The sequence below is a fragment of the Podarcis vaucheri genome (genome assembly GCF_965113315.1).
Source record: "Podarcis vaucheri genome assembly, chromosome: 8".
NCBI lineage: Eukaryota > Metazoa > Chordata > Lepidosauria > Squamata > Lacertidae > Podarcis > Podarcis vaucheri.
The window spans coordinates 7,113,554-7,129,765 of NC_138766.1; the positions used below are offsets into that span (position 1 = coordinate 7,113,554).

Sequence of the window (16,212 nt, forward strand, 5' to 3'; positions counted from 1 at the left end):
ATCTAGACCGTGGTTGGAGAACCTGTGGTTTGGGACTCCCATTTCCATCAGCCCCAATAAGTGCAACCAATGGTGAAGGATAACAGAATTGAATCACGTAGGGTTGGAGCCCCAAAGGGATGGAAGCTGGAGTAGCAAGCAACCTGCCGGAGGGTCAGCACAGCTCCCCGCTTTATTAAGGGATTGAGATTATGGCTCATGTTTTAGAGTCTTTGAATGGTACCCACAGGGAAGTATACCAGCTGTACACAAACATGTATACTGACAAACTGTTTTTAGGGCACACGTTTCTTTGCTCTTTTTTTTTTTTTGCCCCATTCTGGAGACTGTAAATGAAGCCATTATCTAGAACTATGACATCTTGTCATGCTATCAGCAACAGCGGGACTAGCTATGGACCAACATGTCACTGTTTGGTTCTGTTCACTTTGCAGCGGTCATGTTCTTGGATGAGTATTGCTATAGATATAATGAAAATTATATTTTTAAATTTAGATGTTTCCATCTTACATCAGTCATTGTAACTTGTGCTCTAATATTTTAAGTTTGAACTACATACATGGATGAGCAATATTGAGATCAGAGGAAACGGATGTTGCAATTAGAACAATGTCATTTTGGACACTTCTGGGTGAATAATCCTTCATTTCAACATACTGTCTGCAGTCTTGTGGTGAATATTGTCCCTGTCTTCAGAGGCTTAGGCTGCTTGAACTCAGCTTTACAGAACCTCGCATATGTCCTTCAGACAGTAAATTAAGGGAGTGTGTATTGCAGTTTCCAGTTACTACCCATGCACCCACACACTTCCTGAATGTGTGGCAAAAAAATCACTTTGTGCTACAGTGCTTCTACAACCATGAAAAGTAATTTCGTACCCCCTCGAGACATGAAAGAAGAGACTGGGCTCCATTACTATAATAATTTTTAAAAAGGACTGAAAGTGACTGTACATCACACATGAGGAACCCATTTACAGTTGGAGGGCCAAATTCCCTTCTGGACATTTATTTCTGCACTGCAGGGGGTTGGCCTAGATGACCCTTGGGGTCCCTTCCAATTCTACAATTTTATTATTCCCAGGGACACATGCTAGTGACAGGAAGGCTAGAGGCAAAGTGGCAACAAAGGTAAATGTTTCTACCGCAGGCTACTTTCTATACAGTGAAGGGCCAGACATGAGGAGAGTTCTGAGGGCCAGAAAGGGAGGAATGTGGGGGCCACATCTGGTCACTGAGTCTGCTGTACAGGCTGCATGAGCGCATGTCAATGCAAGAGGCAGGGGAAGAAGGAAAGACACAAAACAGGTAAGAAAAACACCATCCTGTTGTTTAATATTTTAAAAGCATTAGTAAAATATGAGCATAAGGAAGAAAAGATCAGTTGCTGTTCTGCCATTCTACCCGCAGTGAAGTCTTCATAACACTGATGGCAAGTATCTGCACGCACACATACAGCTTAAGACCAGTAAGACCACAGCCAAACTGAGGCACACATTGCATCAATGGCTATGTAGTCACAAAGGTAAGAGAACTTGCAGTTAAAACTAGAGAAGCCTTTCGTATTTTTGCTTGGATCCAAAAAGAACTTTATTTTTACGGAAGTTTGCGGAAGAGATGTTTCCTGTCCACTTCTCCCCACTGTGTGCATCCCCCCTTACCCTGAAAAAGAAAATCCTCTCTGGGTGGTCTGGGGGACCCTCCTGAACAATATGGAATGTGGTTCAGGGGGGAAGAGGGGACAGGAAGCTTTCCTTTCATAAAGTTCCTTAAAATTTATTTAGGAACAAAGCCTCTGCCTGAGCACATGCTCAGAAGGCATGACGCATTAAAATATGTAAAGGGTCACAGAAGGGAGAAGCTCAACAAGAGGAAGACTTTCCACAACAACATAACCATCTTTGGCCCAGGTCTCCCCCTACAATCCGTGTAACATTCTTTTGTTAAGCAGCATGACCTCCATGAAACCAAAGGTGACGTCTGTGGAAAGGTCACTCTTGGGGGCACACTGAGTTGTACATAGGTGCACAATCCAGCGTTTCCCAGCCTTGGGGTCTCCAGATGTTTTTGGACTACAGCTCCCATCATCCCTAGCTAGCAATACCAGTGGTCAGGGATGATGGGAATTGTAGTATGAAACCAGCTGGAGGCCAAGGGTTGGGAAACCCTGCACTAGTGTGTGAATGTAATTAACACTCATGCAAAACAAAATTCTCCATTGACAAGGGGTTTTTTTTGGATGCCACTTTGGTACCAAGTACGCAGTGTGACCAGAAGAAATATTAAGAAACAACACCCACCCACCCCCAGCCTTCTGTCCCTCAAATATCCCACACGGGTAAGTTTTTTCAACATGCCCTGATTTTGAAAATGAGCTGCTACAAAAATACCTCCTATGAAGAAATCTGTGCTAAATGAACCAGCATTGTTGGTTCAGCCGCAAAACTGACCGTTCCAACCTCCATTACTGGCTCAGCAAAATATTAACCATTATCCGGTTCTCCTTTTTATCTGATTTACTTTAACACGGGACTCTGGTTGGCTGAAAAACTGGCAAACGACTGACTTTTACACTGCAGCTTTTTTGGGATTTAAAACCAGCTGCTTCAGCAGAACACCTCACATACACAAACCTGTTTCAAAAGAAGTCAGAAGAAATGTCCAAGTGCAACAGTGCTTCTTGTTGTCTGCAAGGGAGACAAAGTCACTGCAGAATGAGACCCAACAGCTGGTCACACAGCAGTGAAACAGACTTGTGTGAACATGAAATTATGAAATTCTTTTTCCACAAACAGTGGCAAAGGCACAGTCTCAAGGGGTGGGAAAGGCTCTGGGAGGACCATAAACCTCTCAATGTCTTTTGTGCCCCAGTAATTGCATGATTCAGCAGTCCTGCTGCCATCACTTAGCGACAGGACAGAGGCTTTCCACTGGAACCCGCTGCATCCTTATAGCACCACCATCCTGTGATCTCCACACTGTTCACACGCCCACGATTCAGGCATCATATCTCCACATCACTTTCTTTATCGTTATCATGGTCACCATCGTAGAACTCATTTGAAGCCTCCGGCCTGCAAGACAAGTTAACACAGGAGGAGGCCAAAAATTAAGCAAAGACACTGGAAACCTGCCCACCTAAAACTGCAGCAACTACATGCTTCTGGAAAACAGCAATCTAAACAATAAGCAAAAGCCCAAATCAATGTAGTGTTGGTTCTGGGAGGCACATATCATAGTTCCTCCAGTTGGGCTGGGGTGCAAACACGGGACACTTCTACTTGAGGGATAAACAGAGACATGCCTGCTGTAGTTCTCCTCAGAACCTCTCTCTTCAGGATCAGGCTCATCTGGGCGATCAAAATTCAGCAAATCAGAAGGGACGTCATGGATCTGGACACTGGGTGCATGATTCAGCATCTTCAAATTCTCAAATATAGTTTGCCGAATTTGATCCAAGTACTGGTCAGAAGAGAAGAGGGGGAGAAACAGCAGGTCATATCATAGACGCCTTCAGGTATAAAAATGTTTATAAGGTTCCAGCCATCACTCCTGCCTGGCTGTCAGAAATGCCAAGGGCACTAGATTTTCTCTTACTGCAGGAGTAGAGAAGCCATTTGGCCCAAGGGCCGACAGGAACCTGTCCAAATTGCCAGGCCCAAAACAAAAGCAAAATCACACCACCACCCCCATCCACAAAACATGTACCAGACACCAAGGACACAGCACTGCCCCTCTTCTCCCCCACCCTCTCTCTCACAAACAGAGCACTCCAGAAACAAAATAAAATTCCTCTCTAAGGAGCAGATGGGTCCTTTATCTAGGTCTAGGATCTTGGTGCTAAGCACAGCAGCACTAGGTTTAGAGATAAGCCCTCTGCCTACTCCTTCAGAGCAAAAGGCAGCATTTCCACCCACTCAGAGTTTGTGTGGGGTACAGAAAAATGCTGCTTTTCAAATCAAAGAGCAGACAGAGAGCTTATCTCCAATCTAAGAGCAAAGATAGGAGCTCCTTCTGCTGTCTTTTGTCTCTCTCAACGGGGCCATTGCTAATCTTAGCACGGTGACACCTGTAACATAAATTAAAAATCCCTTTAATTGTCACTTATGACATCAGGTGATTAGCAACGATCTGGATGAAATCCATGTAATATATTAGGTACATTTGGCAGGCAGTTCATAGAATTAGAAAGGCAGTGCTCAGTATATTCCAATTTAGACAGGAGTCGCACTCCTCTTAAAATATCAAGATTGCAGCTGGGTGGCCCTGCTTGATCTTGGTGTCTTCTACGCTTATGAGAATTTTTTATTCTCTTGCTTATTATGCTGTTCTAAATATGCATTTTATAGTGGACTTCCTTTAGTAATGTTTTCTTTTGAAATGGTCAAGATAATTTTTTTCCTAACTTGGCTGTGTTAAATGTGCATTTTATAGCTGACCTCTTTGGTAATGTTTTATTTTGAAATCTTTTAAGATAATATTCTAGTTTCCTGTTGCTTTGAATGTATACTTGACTTTCTTCAGTAATGTTTTATTTGATGTTTTAATGAAGGTTGTAAACCACTTTGAGATTTTTTTCTTAAAAATATAAAGCAGTATAGAATGAAATTAACAATGATAATAATAACAACTATTTGCCCAAAATGAATTTGCAGGTTCAGAATGATCCCAATCACTCTTACTCAGGCATAGGCAAACTCGGCCCTCCAGATATTTTTTGGGACTACAACTCCCATCACCCCTAGCTAACAGGACCAGTGTTCAGGGATGTTGGGAACTGTAGTCTCAAAACATCTGGAGGGCCTGCTCTTACTGCTTGGAATGGGCTTTGGGAAACCAGAAGCACCAATGCTGCAACTTTTGAAAATGTCAAGGCAGAAGACATGGTGGGAGGCTAAAGCAGAGCCAAGTGAAATATATATGGCCAAAGTTACTTACCTGCCTCGAGTTCTGATTTTCAATTCGAGTGCTGACATCGGGGTGGAGGGTAAAGTCTGGAGCAAAGTATTCAAAGTACTCTGCATAGAGACAGACAATTAGTGTGGATACATGCATACTGATGTTTATACATTTTAAAATAAGAAGGAAATCCATGCACAACCCCTTTCAAACAACTCTACAAGCCCATGCAACAACTAACTGAACAGCAAGCTGCAGCTCCACTCTCCTGAAGGAGCAATCTCTCTCAATGCCTTGGCTCCCTTTATGTAAATTAATGAAATCAGCTGATTTTCCAGCTGCTTAGAACTGATGAAAACATACAATCAAATTCTGCTTCATCTATGAAGCTGTTATGCCATCAGTTTTCCGGTTTGCATAACACAGAATTACTGGGAATTAATATTGACGAGCAAATGTAATAACCACTGACAACTCCAAGTGGAAAAAGTAACAGGATTAAATAATCTGGTTTAAAATAATTTGCCTCCAATAATTAGAAAAGCATAGGCAGATATGAAAAGGTTGGCCAAAGGTTGGTTGCCACCTCCACCACGTAAATCTGCTTAACCCTTATATTTTGAAACAATCTGAAAGATGCTGTTGGCGACTTACAGATTAACCAACCCCAACCCCCAACAAATCATGCTGGAGAATTTGGATGAGGTGGAGATATCCCTGCACCCAGCCCAACCCAGAGACACTGCCCTTGTTGGCAGGGCAGTTCCACCAGCAAGAGCTTCCCCACTGTATCTGCCGTAACAAGGGGCACAAGCTACCACTGGCAACGTTGTTAGCAGCAGCCAATAGCAACCCCCAAAATGGAGTGTTTCAGGGTAGAGGTGGGCTAGAACCCAAATCAGCCGCGCTGCTGCCACATGATAACAATGGGCCCAACCAGGGCCTGGACACTGATATAGTGAGCTGACATTTTCCTCCACACACCACACCTGCCCTGGCCAGCACATGCAACAAGGTTCTACAGGTGGCAGCGGCTACTCCACGAAGCCTTGTAATTGCTTTTGAACTATCCCCCTAAGTTACCTAGATACTAATAACTTGGGGAAACTAAATATGCTACAAGTGACATCAGTGACGTTTGAACATGTAGGTCCTCAACTTACCACTATATGGAAGCTCCTCACTAATTGCTTCATCTACAAGTAATGATGTTTCATAAGTCCTAAAATGAAAGGCAGACTACAGTGAAGTCTTCACATGACACAAACCTATGCCATTTTATATCCAAGGAAGGTAAAGCCCCAACCCATTATCAACAAAAGTTTGCAGAAGACTTACCAACACCGGGCCACATTGCGAACTGTGTAGCCACCTCCTCCTAACACCAGGAGGGGTATGTTGAAACTCTTTACATATTCTACACATTCCCTAGGATTCAAAGTTATAAAATTCAGAAATGAATTCCTCTCAAACTTGCTTACATTCATCTATGTATTGTACATAAACCATCACCCTTTATATGGCTACTAAAAGGTTTCGGAAAATTTACAAATAACTAACAATACAGGCTCTATTTACTCAGGTGTATGCTCCTGAGCGCGTTAAAAGTGGGAGGTTTATTTCAGACTGGTCAAAAGCCCAGAAAAATATATGCAGCACAAAGAGTCAGTGTGAATTTCTAAAGTCCCAAATATTGAAAAGATTGAGTAATGTATATTATGTATAGTAAAGGTAAAGGTACCCCTGCCCGAACGGGCCAGTCTTGACAGACTCTGGGGTTTGTGCGCCCATCTCACTTAAGAGGCCGGGGGCCAGCGCTGTCCGGAGACACTTCCGGGTCACGTGGCCAGCGTGACAAAGCTGCATCTGGCGAGCCAGCGCAGCACACGGAACGCCGTTTACCTTCCCGCTGGTAAGCGGTACCTATTTATCTACTTGCACCCAGGGGTGCTTTCGAACTGCTAGGTTGGCAGGCGCTGGGACCGAGCAGCGGGAGCGCACCCCGCCGCGGGGATTCGAACTGCCGACCTTTCGATCGGCAAGCCCTAGGCGCTGAGGCTTTAACCCACAGCGCCACCCGCGTCCCCTATATTATGTATAAATACACACAATAACTTATTCTGAGCTAAATGCTGCTCTTTCACTACTGACTTCAAAGGTGAAGGTTGAAAGCAAGTAAAGAGCGCCTAGGTAGGTATGTACTATTAACCCATCTGTACCACCTCAAGGTAATTCTTAGTATAACTGTGGGAGGCATACACAATTAATAAAGAACAACCAAAACCTGTAAACTCTCTGCTTATCTTGTCTTTGTGGCAAAGCAGATACTTGTACAGGTGTGCCTTATAGAACACACCTGCCTACAGAGGGGGACAACTGATCCAAACATGTTAACAAAAGTGGAACAACAATACCATCACTACTACAAAGCACCAAATCAACAAAGTTTGACATTATTGCTCAGAAAATCAGAAGCGAATCCTCATGAGCCAGGATGAGAATCAATTCTCAGAATGGAGAGGGGAAGAGACAGGGTTTCAAACTGCTAACTACCAAGGACCAAAAAAGATGTGACACAGAGATAGGTTAATGCAGGGGGTCGCCAAAGTTTTTGGAGCAGTGGGCACATTTTGAATTTGGGGGAAGTGCCTGTAAACAAAATGACTGCCGTTGGAGCAAAGCAGAATTAGAGCAAGTACAGTGGTGCCTCGCAAGACGAAAAGAATCCGTTCTGTGATTCTCTTCGTCTAGCGTTTTTTTTGTCTTGCGAAGCAAGCCCATTGACGGATTGGAGGATTAGCGCTATTAGCGGCTTTTAGCGGCTTATCAGCTTATCGGATCGGCTGATAAGCGGCTTAGCGGCTTAGAAAAAGGGGGGGGGAGGAAAAAAAACTGCAGGAACTCGCAAGACATTGTCGTCTTGCGAAGCAAGCCCATAGGAGATTCGTTTTGCGAAGCACCTCCAAAACGGAAAACTCTTTCGTCTAGCGAGTTTTCCGTCTTGCAAGGCATTCGTCTTGCGGGGCACCACTGTACATGCACTGCTGTTTCCCCCTTCCAGACCTCATGCTTATTGTGGGAAATAAGCTATGTCCTGCTTGTGGAGATCACATGGCAATTATTTACACTATTAGGAAAAATAAACAAGGTGGCCACACCCCTCTCTCACATCCATACACACAAAAAGAACCGTCTCTCTCACTTCACAAATGCCTCTCCCTCTCTGCCCAAGTGCATCTTTCCCTCTCTCAAGGCACACATTAATCTGTACTTCTTGTTCACATACGTATTTCAGTCTCTCACAGACCATACGCACGACTCTCCCCCTTCCAGCTCTCTCTCATACAAACACAACACTACACATGCATTTCTCATCTCTCTGCTCAAGTGCATCTCTCCCAATTGTACGCAGAACCCCTTCAAAGGGTGAAGCAAGTGGACACCCCCATCTCCCAATGGCTGGCAGGCAGCAAGCAAGCAAAGAGGATGGACCACCAGGTGAGCAGAGAGCAATCCCTGCCACTTCTCCCCCCTCCAAAAGCAACCCCTCAAAAGCAACCAGAATGCAAGGAGGCCAACCCTTCCAGCTTCGCTTTATTTTTAACTGAAGAAACCGCAAGTGCTCTGATTTTTATCAGACCAGCAGCACTGTTTTTGCAATATAGTTCATTCACCATAGCAAGCAGCTATTTTAGCCTATATCAGGAAAGAAATATACAGTAGTACAACTGCATTCTTCCACTGTGGTGGCAATAGCAAGTTCATTGGAAAGCAGATTTTACTGAAGCAGAACAGGTGGGGGTTAAACTTTTTCTCGTACTGTTTTTCCATCACATACACACCAATTAATTCCACTGTGTTTTTCTGCTGCAGGGCTAATAGTCGCTTTGTGGGAGGGGTCAACCTCTCCCTCACCCCTCCAGCACCACTAGTCCAAACAAATGTGAAGCTCCCACAGCTGCATTAAAGGGTAAAAAAGGTGGGAGATCCAATCACATCCGTTTCAGTTCCAATGTGCCCTTTTACTCAACTCATTAAAGGGACTCACCCATGTCCTCTTATGCTGAGGTTAAAGCAACCAAGACGATCACAACCTAGCGAGTCAGCACCACACTTAATGGAGGCAAAGAAGAAGAAATGAGGAGAAAACAACAGTATCGGTGCACTAGCTACTGATTATCCAAAACACTCACAACAGAATATCAGGAACGCATCTCATCCCAGCCAGCCCACCTATCTCCCAACCCTCCCCCCACTAGTTCTTCTGTGTGACCACGAAAGGAAATGCAAGTCCACACCCATGACTCTCACTGCTTAGGTCTTCCATCCTCTTACCTGCAGCACTATGCACGTGGGCTGATAGAACTCTATAACTTGATTAATGACTGGCTGGAAGAGGTGTTTGTAACCTTCAAAGAGAAGACAAGACTCTGCTGTTAGAGCTCCTCTGCTGCAATCTGCACAGAAGTCAGAGTATCCAGCAAGGCCCAAGAGAAGCCTTCCACTTACTTTGGTCATCGATGCCATCACGCAAAGGTACGTTCAGACAGTAATAACGGCCACTCTCAGCTCCCACTTCATACATGTCACCTAGCAGGTGAAAGCAGGGCAAAGTGCAGAATTCAAACTTTGATTTTTAAAATAGGTTACTACCTAGCTAATCCACAGCCTGAAGAAATCCCATCTCTGTTTTCAGCTAACCACTGGAACATCCCCACACTAATGTACCTATCCTATATCTAAGCACTCTGCAGGTATCCAAAATGAAATCTGTATTGCATCTTTAATCCAGCTTATAATAAGCAATAAAAAGTTTTGTACCTGTACCAGGGAAGAAGTAGTTTCCATATTTGTGAAAGGACACCGTCATGACACGGTCTGTCAAATAAAAAGCCTCCTGAACACCATCTCCATGATGGATATCTATGTCAATGTACAGTACACGTGGGTGATATCTGTCAGAAACCCAAAGACATGTTAGAGAAGCAGGTGGAAGCTAGCAACACCAGGGTGAAATCCTGTATCCAAGCTGCACAGCCACTCCCCTCACTCAGTTGCCAATCCAAGTTTCTTACTCACCAAAAAGGTGCATTTCATGTCGTAGATCAGAAAGGGAAACATTTGTATGTAATTTATAGTTGGGCAGCAGATAGGGAATGGGATTGGAGACAAGCAGGTAATGTGCTTAAATTATCTGTAAAGCCAGACTGGAGGAGGAGGAAGGAATAACTTAGTCTTCTTGATGAAGGGAGCAATGCCAAGTAGTGGAAGCCAGTGTAATTTATGCCAGTTTAAGTTAAGCAAGCATAAAGTGCACCAGAGCCAAACCCCATTCAAGGTGGGGTTTTCAAACACAAGACTGCACCAAAAAATGCCAAGTCAGGGCTTAATTATTGCATTTCTTAAACTGGAACAAAAAAGTGCAGGTAGGAAAGAAGTGTACCACAGCTGGACTCAGCCAGACACAAATAAACAAGAATTATCACATTATGATCAAACACTTGAAGAAGGTTCAATGGAAAGGGAATGGGAAGGGCCACCAGCACAAGAGAAGCCATTTTGACACACAATCTCTAGTGCAGCTCCATTATGCCATTTACAGCACCACCAATTCCCCCCTCCGCCTATGCACCGCTTGCACCAACTCCTTACTTGAGAAGCTCCAAGATGCCGATCACAATGTCATTGACATAACAAAACCCAGAAGCCTGAAACACAAAAAAGGCAAAAGTGAGTCAGTGAAAAGCAACTAAGTTTTCTTTACCCTCCAAAGCAAGGAAAGTAGACTTGCCTCATTACCTCAAACTTCTTGGCATGGTGAAGACCTCCAGCCCAGTTTATTGCAATATCACAGATCTAAAGACAGAAGAAGGACATTAGCTCAAAGGAAAGAGGATTATGTTGCCTTAACAGCAACACTTACCAAGGGATGATGAATCCCTATATCCTAAGCTACCCCATCCACTCTGCTGACTGCCTTTGCAAAACAACAACAACAACAACAAAAAACAACTGTTAAGGCTATCTGAGTTATAGTTTTGTACCCATGAGAGTATTTAGCATTTATACTTCCTAGCATTCTAAGCACTTCATTGCACTCCTCACAAAAAAACCTATAAAGTAGCTCAGAATTAGTACCTCCATATTGGAGATGGGAGGCTAAAAACCACCAAGTGAATTCATGCCCCAGATAGGATTTGAACTGGGGGGTTCCTGAGTACCCCACCATGCCATATCAGATATCATGAAGTTCCCCCAGAGTCAATGATTATGAATACCATTTTAGTTGCACAAAAAATTACAGAGCAAATTTTAGAGCGACCTGGTTGACAGCAACTTAAGGATGTGAAGAAGGTGAAGATGACATCACCTTGTTACCTTATTATTCAGTTGTGTTGCTCCTTGCAATGAAGCCCCAGTATATCGAGAACAGAATTCAAACAGCCCTGGGAACACTGGACTATGAGAGAACACAAAATTACACTTAGTTCAGGATAACATGGCAGAAACTTTCCAATCCAAAATAGCTATTTGGGTATGGAAGATCCGACCATATCACTAGATGTAAATAAGAAACGCAAGACAGGCAAGGCAACGTTTTTGTTTAGCAGCCACAGTTGAAATAGGAGTGTGCAAGTCGTCTAATAATTCAGAACTCTTCATCTGCAAGGGTCCATGGTTCTACTTGCCAAGGCAAGTGCCTATCCCCAGCAAACATAACAAGCCCTCTCCCAATTATGGAGCAGGGGCTGGGCATCACCCACAATTGGAAACACAACTGTGTTTCCAGAGATGCTCCAAGTACCCTGAAAAAACAAGAAGAAGAAGAGGAAGAGTTTGGATTTGATATCCCGCTTTATCACTCCCCTAAGGAGTCTCAAAGTGGCTAACAATCTCATATCCTTTCCTCCCCAACAACAAACACTCTGGGAGGTGAGTGAGGCTGAGAGACTTCAGAGAAGTGTGACTGGCCCAAGGTCACCCAGCAGCTGCATGTGGAGGAGCGGAGACGCGAACCCAGTTCACCAGATTACGAGTCCACTGCTCTTAACCACTATACCACTCTAGCTCTGGAAAGTCCATAAACAGCATTCCCACTACTCCTGCTCCCTGTATTGTCTCTGATAATTGAGGTGGCATACAGAGCAATCCTAGCTGTATCGTCCTTCTATTTCTCCAACCCCCTTTTAAAGCCATGCAAGTTGGCGGCCATCACTACATTTTGCACTCTCAAATTCCACTATGTGATGTTTAAAAAGGTACTTCCTTTTGTTTAGCCTGTATCTTCCAGCCTTCGGATTCATTGGGTGGCCCTGGTGCTTAGGGGTATACTGCCTCTGACCATGGAGTCTCCTTTTAGTAATAATGGTTATTGATGGACCTATTCTCCGCAACTCTTTCAAGTAGCCAAGGAACTGTGCACAAGGGCAGAATCACCCATCTCTTTCAGTACTGGAGTTGTAGCTGCACAGAGAAGCCAAATCAGACTGGAGAGGGTGGCAAGGGGTGAATACAGCAGTGCTTGCCAGGTCCACCCACTCTCACGTTGGGTTTGAGGGCTGGCTCTGGTTGCTTTAGAAGCTCTCCTTCTTGCTGTCTCTCAAGATGACATAGAAAGCTGAGAAAGCTTGTTGGAACAGAAATGTCTTCAGATGTTTCCAGAAAGTGTAGCTAGTGGGTGACTGCACTGTCTAAGCAGGAACACTGCTCCTCAGAACAGGGGCCACCACACTAAAAGCCCTGCTTCAAGTTGCTTCTGAGCAGGCTTCTGATATCTTTGCGGCTTGACGGAGAAGCTCTCCTTACTCCTACTGGGTAAGGCTGTCTCTCAAGAGAGTTGGTCATAGGTATGTGAGACCCAGCCCAGTAGGAGTGTCACTTTCCCTTTTGAAACTTGTCCTGGTAGCAGATTAGCAGCCAGTGCGAATCCAGAAAATACAGTGTCCCATGCTGTCGGCCATTGGTTCCCGCAAGCAACCCAGCTGCCATGTTCAGCACTAGCTGAAGCCTCTGGGCTAACCTCAAAGTAACCCCACATAAAGCACCTTGCAGTAATCTCCCCCTTGAGCTTGACAATGCATGGATGACTGTAGGCACACAGTAATATTGTATGTGTGTGTGTGTGTGTGTGTGTGTGTAAGAAAGCACTGGCTTTGCTAGTCCTTAGGCTTTAGTAAGCCTCCTGGTGCTCCCATAAGCAGGGCCGACCCAAGATATTTTGGCACCTGAGGTAAACCACAAAATGTTCTGCAGTGGTCTAAGTATGACAGGAAACTACGTTTTCCTCAGTATTTTCTAGCCTAACTCCATGTGCTTTAACATCACTTCAAGAATTAGGAACCTTTTAGACTTTTCTTAATTAAGTTATAACTTTTCTCTAAAAAGCTTTGGTGACATTAAGATTTCTGCATATGAGATCTTCAGCTCTATTACAGTAGTACACATCCTTGGTGAAGCCAGGAAAATAAGCAAATATTTACTGTTGGCTTATGTTCATAGAGCACATGAATAAAAGTTGAATGAGTGCCTTCCACTTATCTCCCCCTAGTCAATCTCTCTGCATGGCATTCCATTTCCCTTCTCACACCACATTCACATCAGTCAATCATCTACCCTTCTACATCCTCACATATATTTCCACATGTAAATCTTTGTTTCTAACCAAACAAAGACATTATCTTATTTCTTCTGTCATTCACATCTGTAGTAGATTTATTTAGCAAAAATTTAAAACCACTTGATTATATGCAGAACCCCCAAGTCGTTTACAAAAAAAAAAGAAACAAACAATATTGCAATGAAAGACCAGTACTTTTTTGTTCGAGCAGGCATTTGGGACCTCTGTAATATCCACCCTGCCCACACCACACATTTTGGGTCCTATCTACCTGATGCATCTAGAAGGTATGCAGCACTTACCAGTCATCTCCCACATTGAAAGCATTGAGGCTCTTGGTGAATCCTTGCATGTTATTTGGAGACACTCGCTGAAGGAAGTCAATGTAATCTTCTGAATGAAAGCGGCACATATCATGCTGAGATGCTTGATATGGTTTAAATACCTGCAAGAGAAATTTCTCCCATTCAGAACTGAATTCAACAGCAGAACGAGGCTGTACAGCCATCAGACTCAAAGATCCAGTTTACACTATCCCTACTCAGACTTCTATATTTATGCTCACCATGGCAAATGAGCTACTGCAGTTTTATGAACTTAATGAACAGAACCTTCCTCTGAGACCTGAAGCTGCAGAGGTGGATAGGAATTGTCCTGGCAATTGTGCAGCAATACCCACTCTCAAAGTTGGGTATCACAGCCAAATAGGTAACAACTGTGGGAAAGGGAGGGGGGCTTTCTTAGCACATATTGGAAAGGGGAAGGTCAGAGAACTAAAATGCTTTGGCATGGTGGCAAAGTCAATAAAATTGCTGATTCCTGCCTCCAGTGATTCCACACTTTGTGAGAGGCTTTACATGTAGTGTATGCAGATTCTGAAATATACCTACAAAAGAATGGATAAAAATGTCCTAAAATAAATATTACTGCCTTGAAACCAGCAGCAGTATTTGACCCAGTAAATGCAATGCTTACAATCATCTTCTTATAGAGTCCATAGTGCAGAACCAGACTGTGGGTCAGTGCCAAGCGATGAGGCTTCATGGGATGTCCCGCTCCTAACACAATAAGAAGGAAAGAAAAAAACACTGTGAAATCAACATCCCCATACCAGAAACAAAGGTTCATTAAGACCTAGCTTATTACTAGCACTTGTCCATAGAGAAAGAAGTGCAAACAGAGATAAAAGTAGTAGTGTCGGAGAACATTATGCTGATACATATGAGTCCCTTATAGTAGAAGTATAGCCCAATGATTAAGATTTACATTGTTAAGAACAGTTGAGTGAAGTACCAATTAGTTTCATTCATTGTCTAACTTCTTCTTTGGCAATCACTCATAGCTAAGTAAGATTGCCTTCCATAAACACGGTTTTAACAATGAGTCTGTAAGTGGCTGTGGAGGCCAGTTCTGGATCCGCACATCCTTCCACAGTGGGGACATTGGTTTCCGGGCAGGAGTTGATCACTGTGTGGATTTGCCAAGCATGCTTTCCTCTTAGCACGTTTCTCCCTTCCGTCCTGAGTTCGAGTGTCTTCAAACCCCATGACACCTTTGGTAAAGGCTGTTCTCCAACTGGAGCGTTCGCAGGCCAGTGTTTCCCAGTTGTCAGTGTTTATACTACATTTTTTAAGATTTGCCTTGAGACAGTCTTTCAACCTCTTTTGTTGACCACCAGCATTACGCTTTCCATTTTTAAGTTCGGAACAGAGTAGTTGCTTTGGAAGACGATCATCAGGCACCCGCATCTTATTGTAAGAGTGTTCTCTAAATTAAGTAAATACAGGTTCCACATAATGTATGTATGGTTCTTTGGTGGTGTGTGGTTTTGTTTTGGTTCAGTCAAAATATTCTTTCAATTCCCACCACCCTCATAGGCATGCTTGGTTAGGAACACAGGAGAGGGCCATCTTGGTGGCTTCTCCCAGACTCCCCCCGTGAGCATTATTACTATTAATTTACTTATTATGACTATGTCAAATGGGGACTCGGAGCTGAAAATACAACCATGAAGAGGCCATTAAACGACTACACAGTTAAAACGAGAAATAAATATAGAAGATGCACGAGAGTGGATTTAAAAAGGGGTTGGGAAGCGAAACCTCCGTGACTGGGTCTCTTGCTGCTTATTTTTAAAGCGGGGGCTGTTTTCTGAAGGGCGGAGGCAGCGGGCCACTCGGCACGGCCCGCTCCGCCCGGCAAGACCCGACCTGCGGCCTTTTCCGACCCACCCCCGGCTCCCCTCGCCCCGGCCCCCGCAGGACCCGCCGCCGCGCCGCGCACCGTAGTGGAAGTTCCCCACGTCCGGGTCGTAGAAGTAGGCCACCGTCTTCGCCATGGCAACCCCTCGCGGAACGGCCCCGCCGAGTAACGGGCGACCCGCGCGCTGCCACGCCGCCGACGTCACCACGCCGCCGCCGACGCACACACGGAGGCTCCGCCCACAAGTGACGCGCAACGCCGCTCGCTCGCCCGGGCTCCTCCTGGCTTCTCGCCCGGCCGCTCTCGCGAGACCCAAAGCGAGAGGCCGGGCTCTATCGTGGGAGGAGCGTGGGCGGAGTTATAACACGACTCGCTTGGGCTCCGTCGGTCGGGATTGGCGCGTCGGTAATGAAAGTAAATCGTGGCTCCGCCCCTCTCTGCCCCGCGCACGCGCACAGGGCGCGATCTCTGCGGCAGTCCTGTTTTGAGCCAGCT

At 44.7% G+C, this 16,212-nt stretch overlaps 1 protein-coding gene across 2 annotated transcripts; it reads right to left on the reverse strand.

Moving 5' to 3' along the window:
* Positions 1 to 1,308: 1,308 nt before the first annotated feature.
* Positions 1,309 to 15,954, reverse strand: HDAC3 (histone deacetylase 3). Of its 2 annotated transcripts, XM_082234524.1 has the most exons (15): positions 15,799 to 15,953; positions 14,491 to 14,573; positions 13,818 to 13,960; positions 11,277 to 11,358; positions 10,698 to 10,754; positions 10,551 to 10,606; positions 9,720 to 9,853; positions 9,408 to 9,488; positions 9,234 to 9,307; positions 8,947 to 9,011; positions 6,237 to 6,326; positions 6,062 to 6,120; positions 4,938 to 5,017; positions 3,304 to 3,461; positions 1,309 to 3,073 (listed from the first exon to the last, which is right to left on the reverse strand). In XM_082234524.1, exons 1-15 carry the CDS (start codon positions 15,851 to 15,853, stop codon positions 3,004 to 3,006), a joined length of 1,287 nt encoding a protein of 428 aa, XP_082090650.1. In that variant the 5' UTR covers positions 15,854 to 15,953; the 3' UTR covers positions 1,309 to 3,003. The 2 variants fall into 2 exon arrangements, with proteins under 2 accessions (XP_082090650.1, XP_082090649.1); XM_082234523.1 differs by lacking the exon at positions 1,309 to 3,073 and having other exon boundaries at positions 3,109 to 3,461; positions 15,799 to 15,954.
* Positions 15,955 to 16,212: the final 258 nt, after the last annotated feature.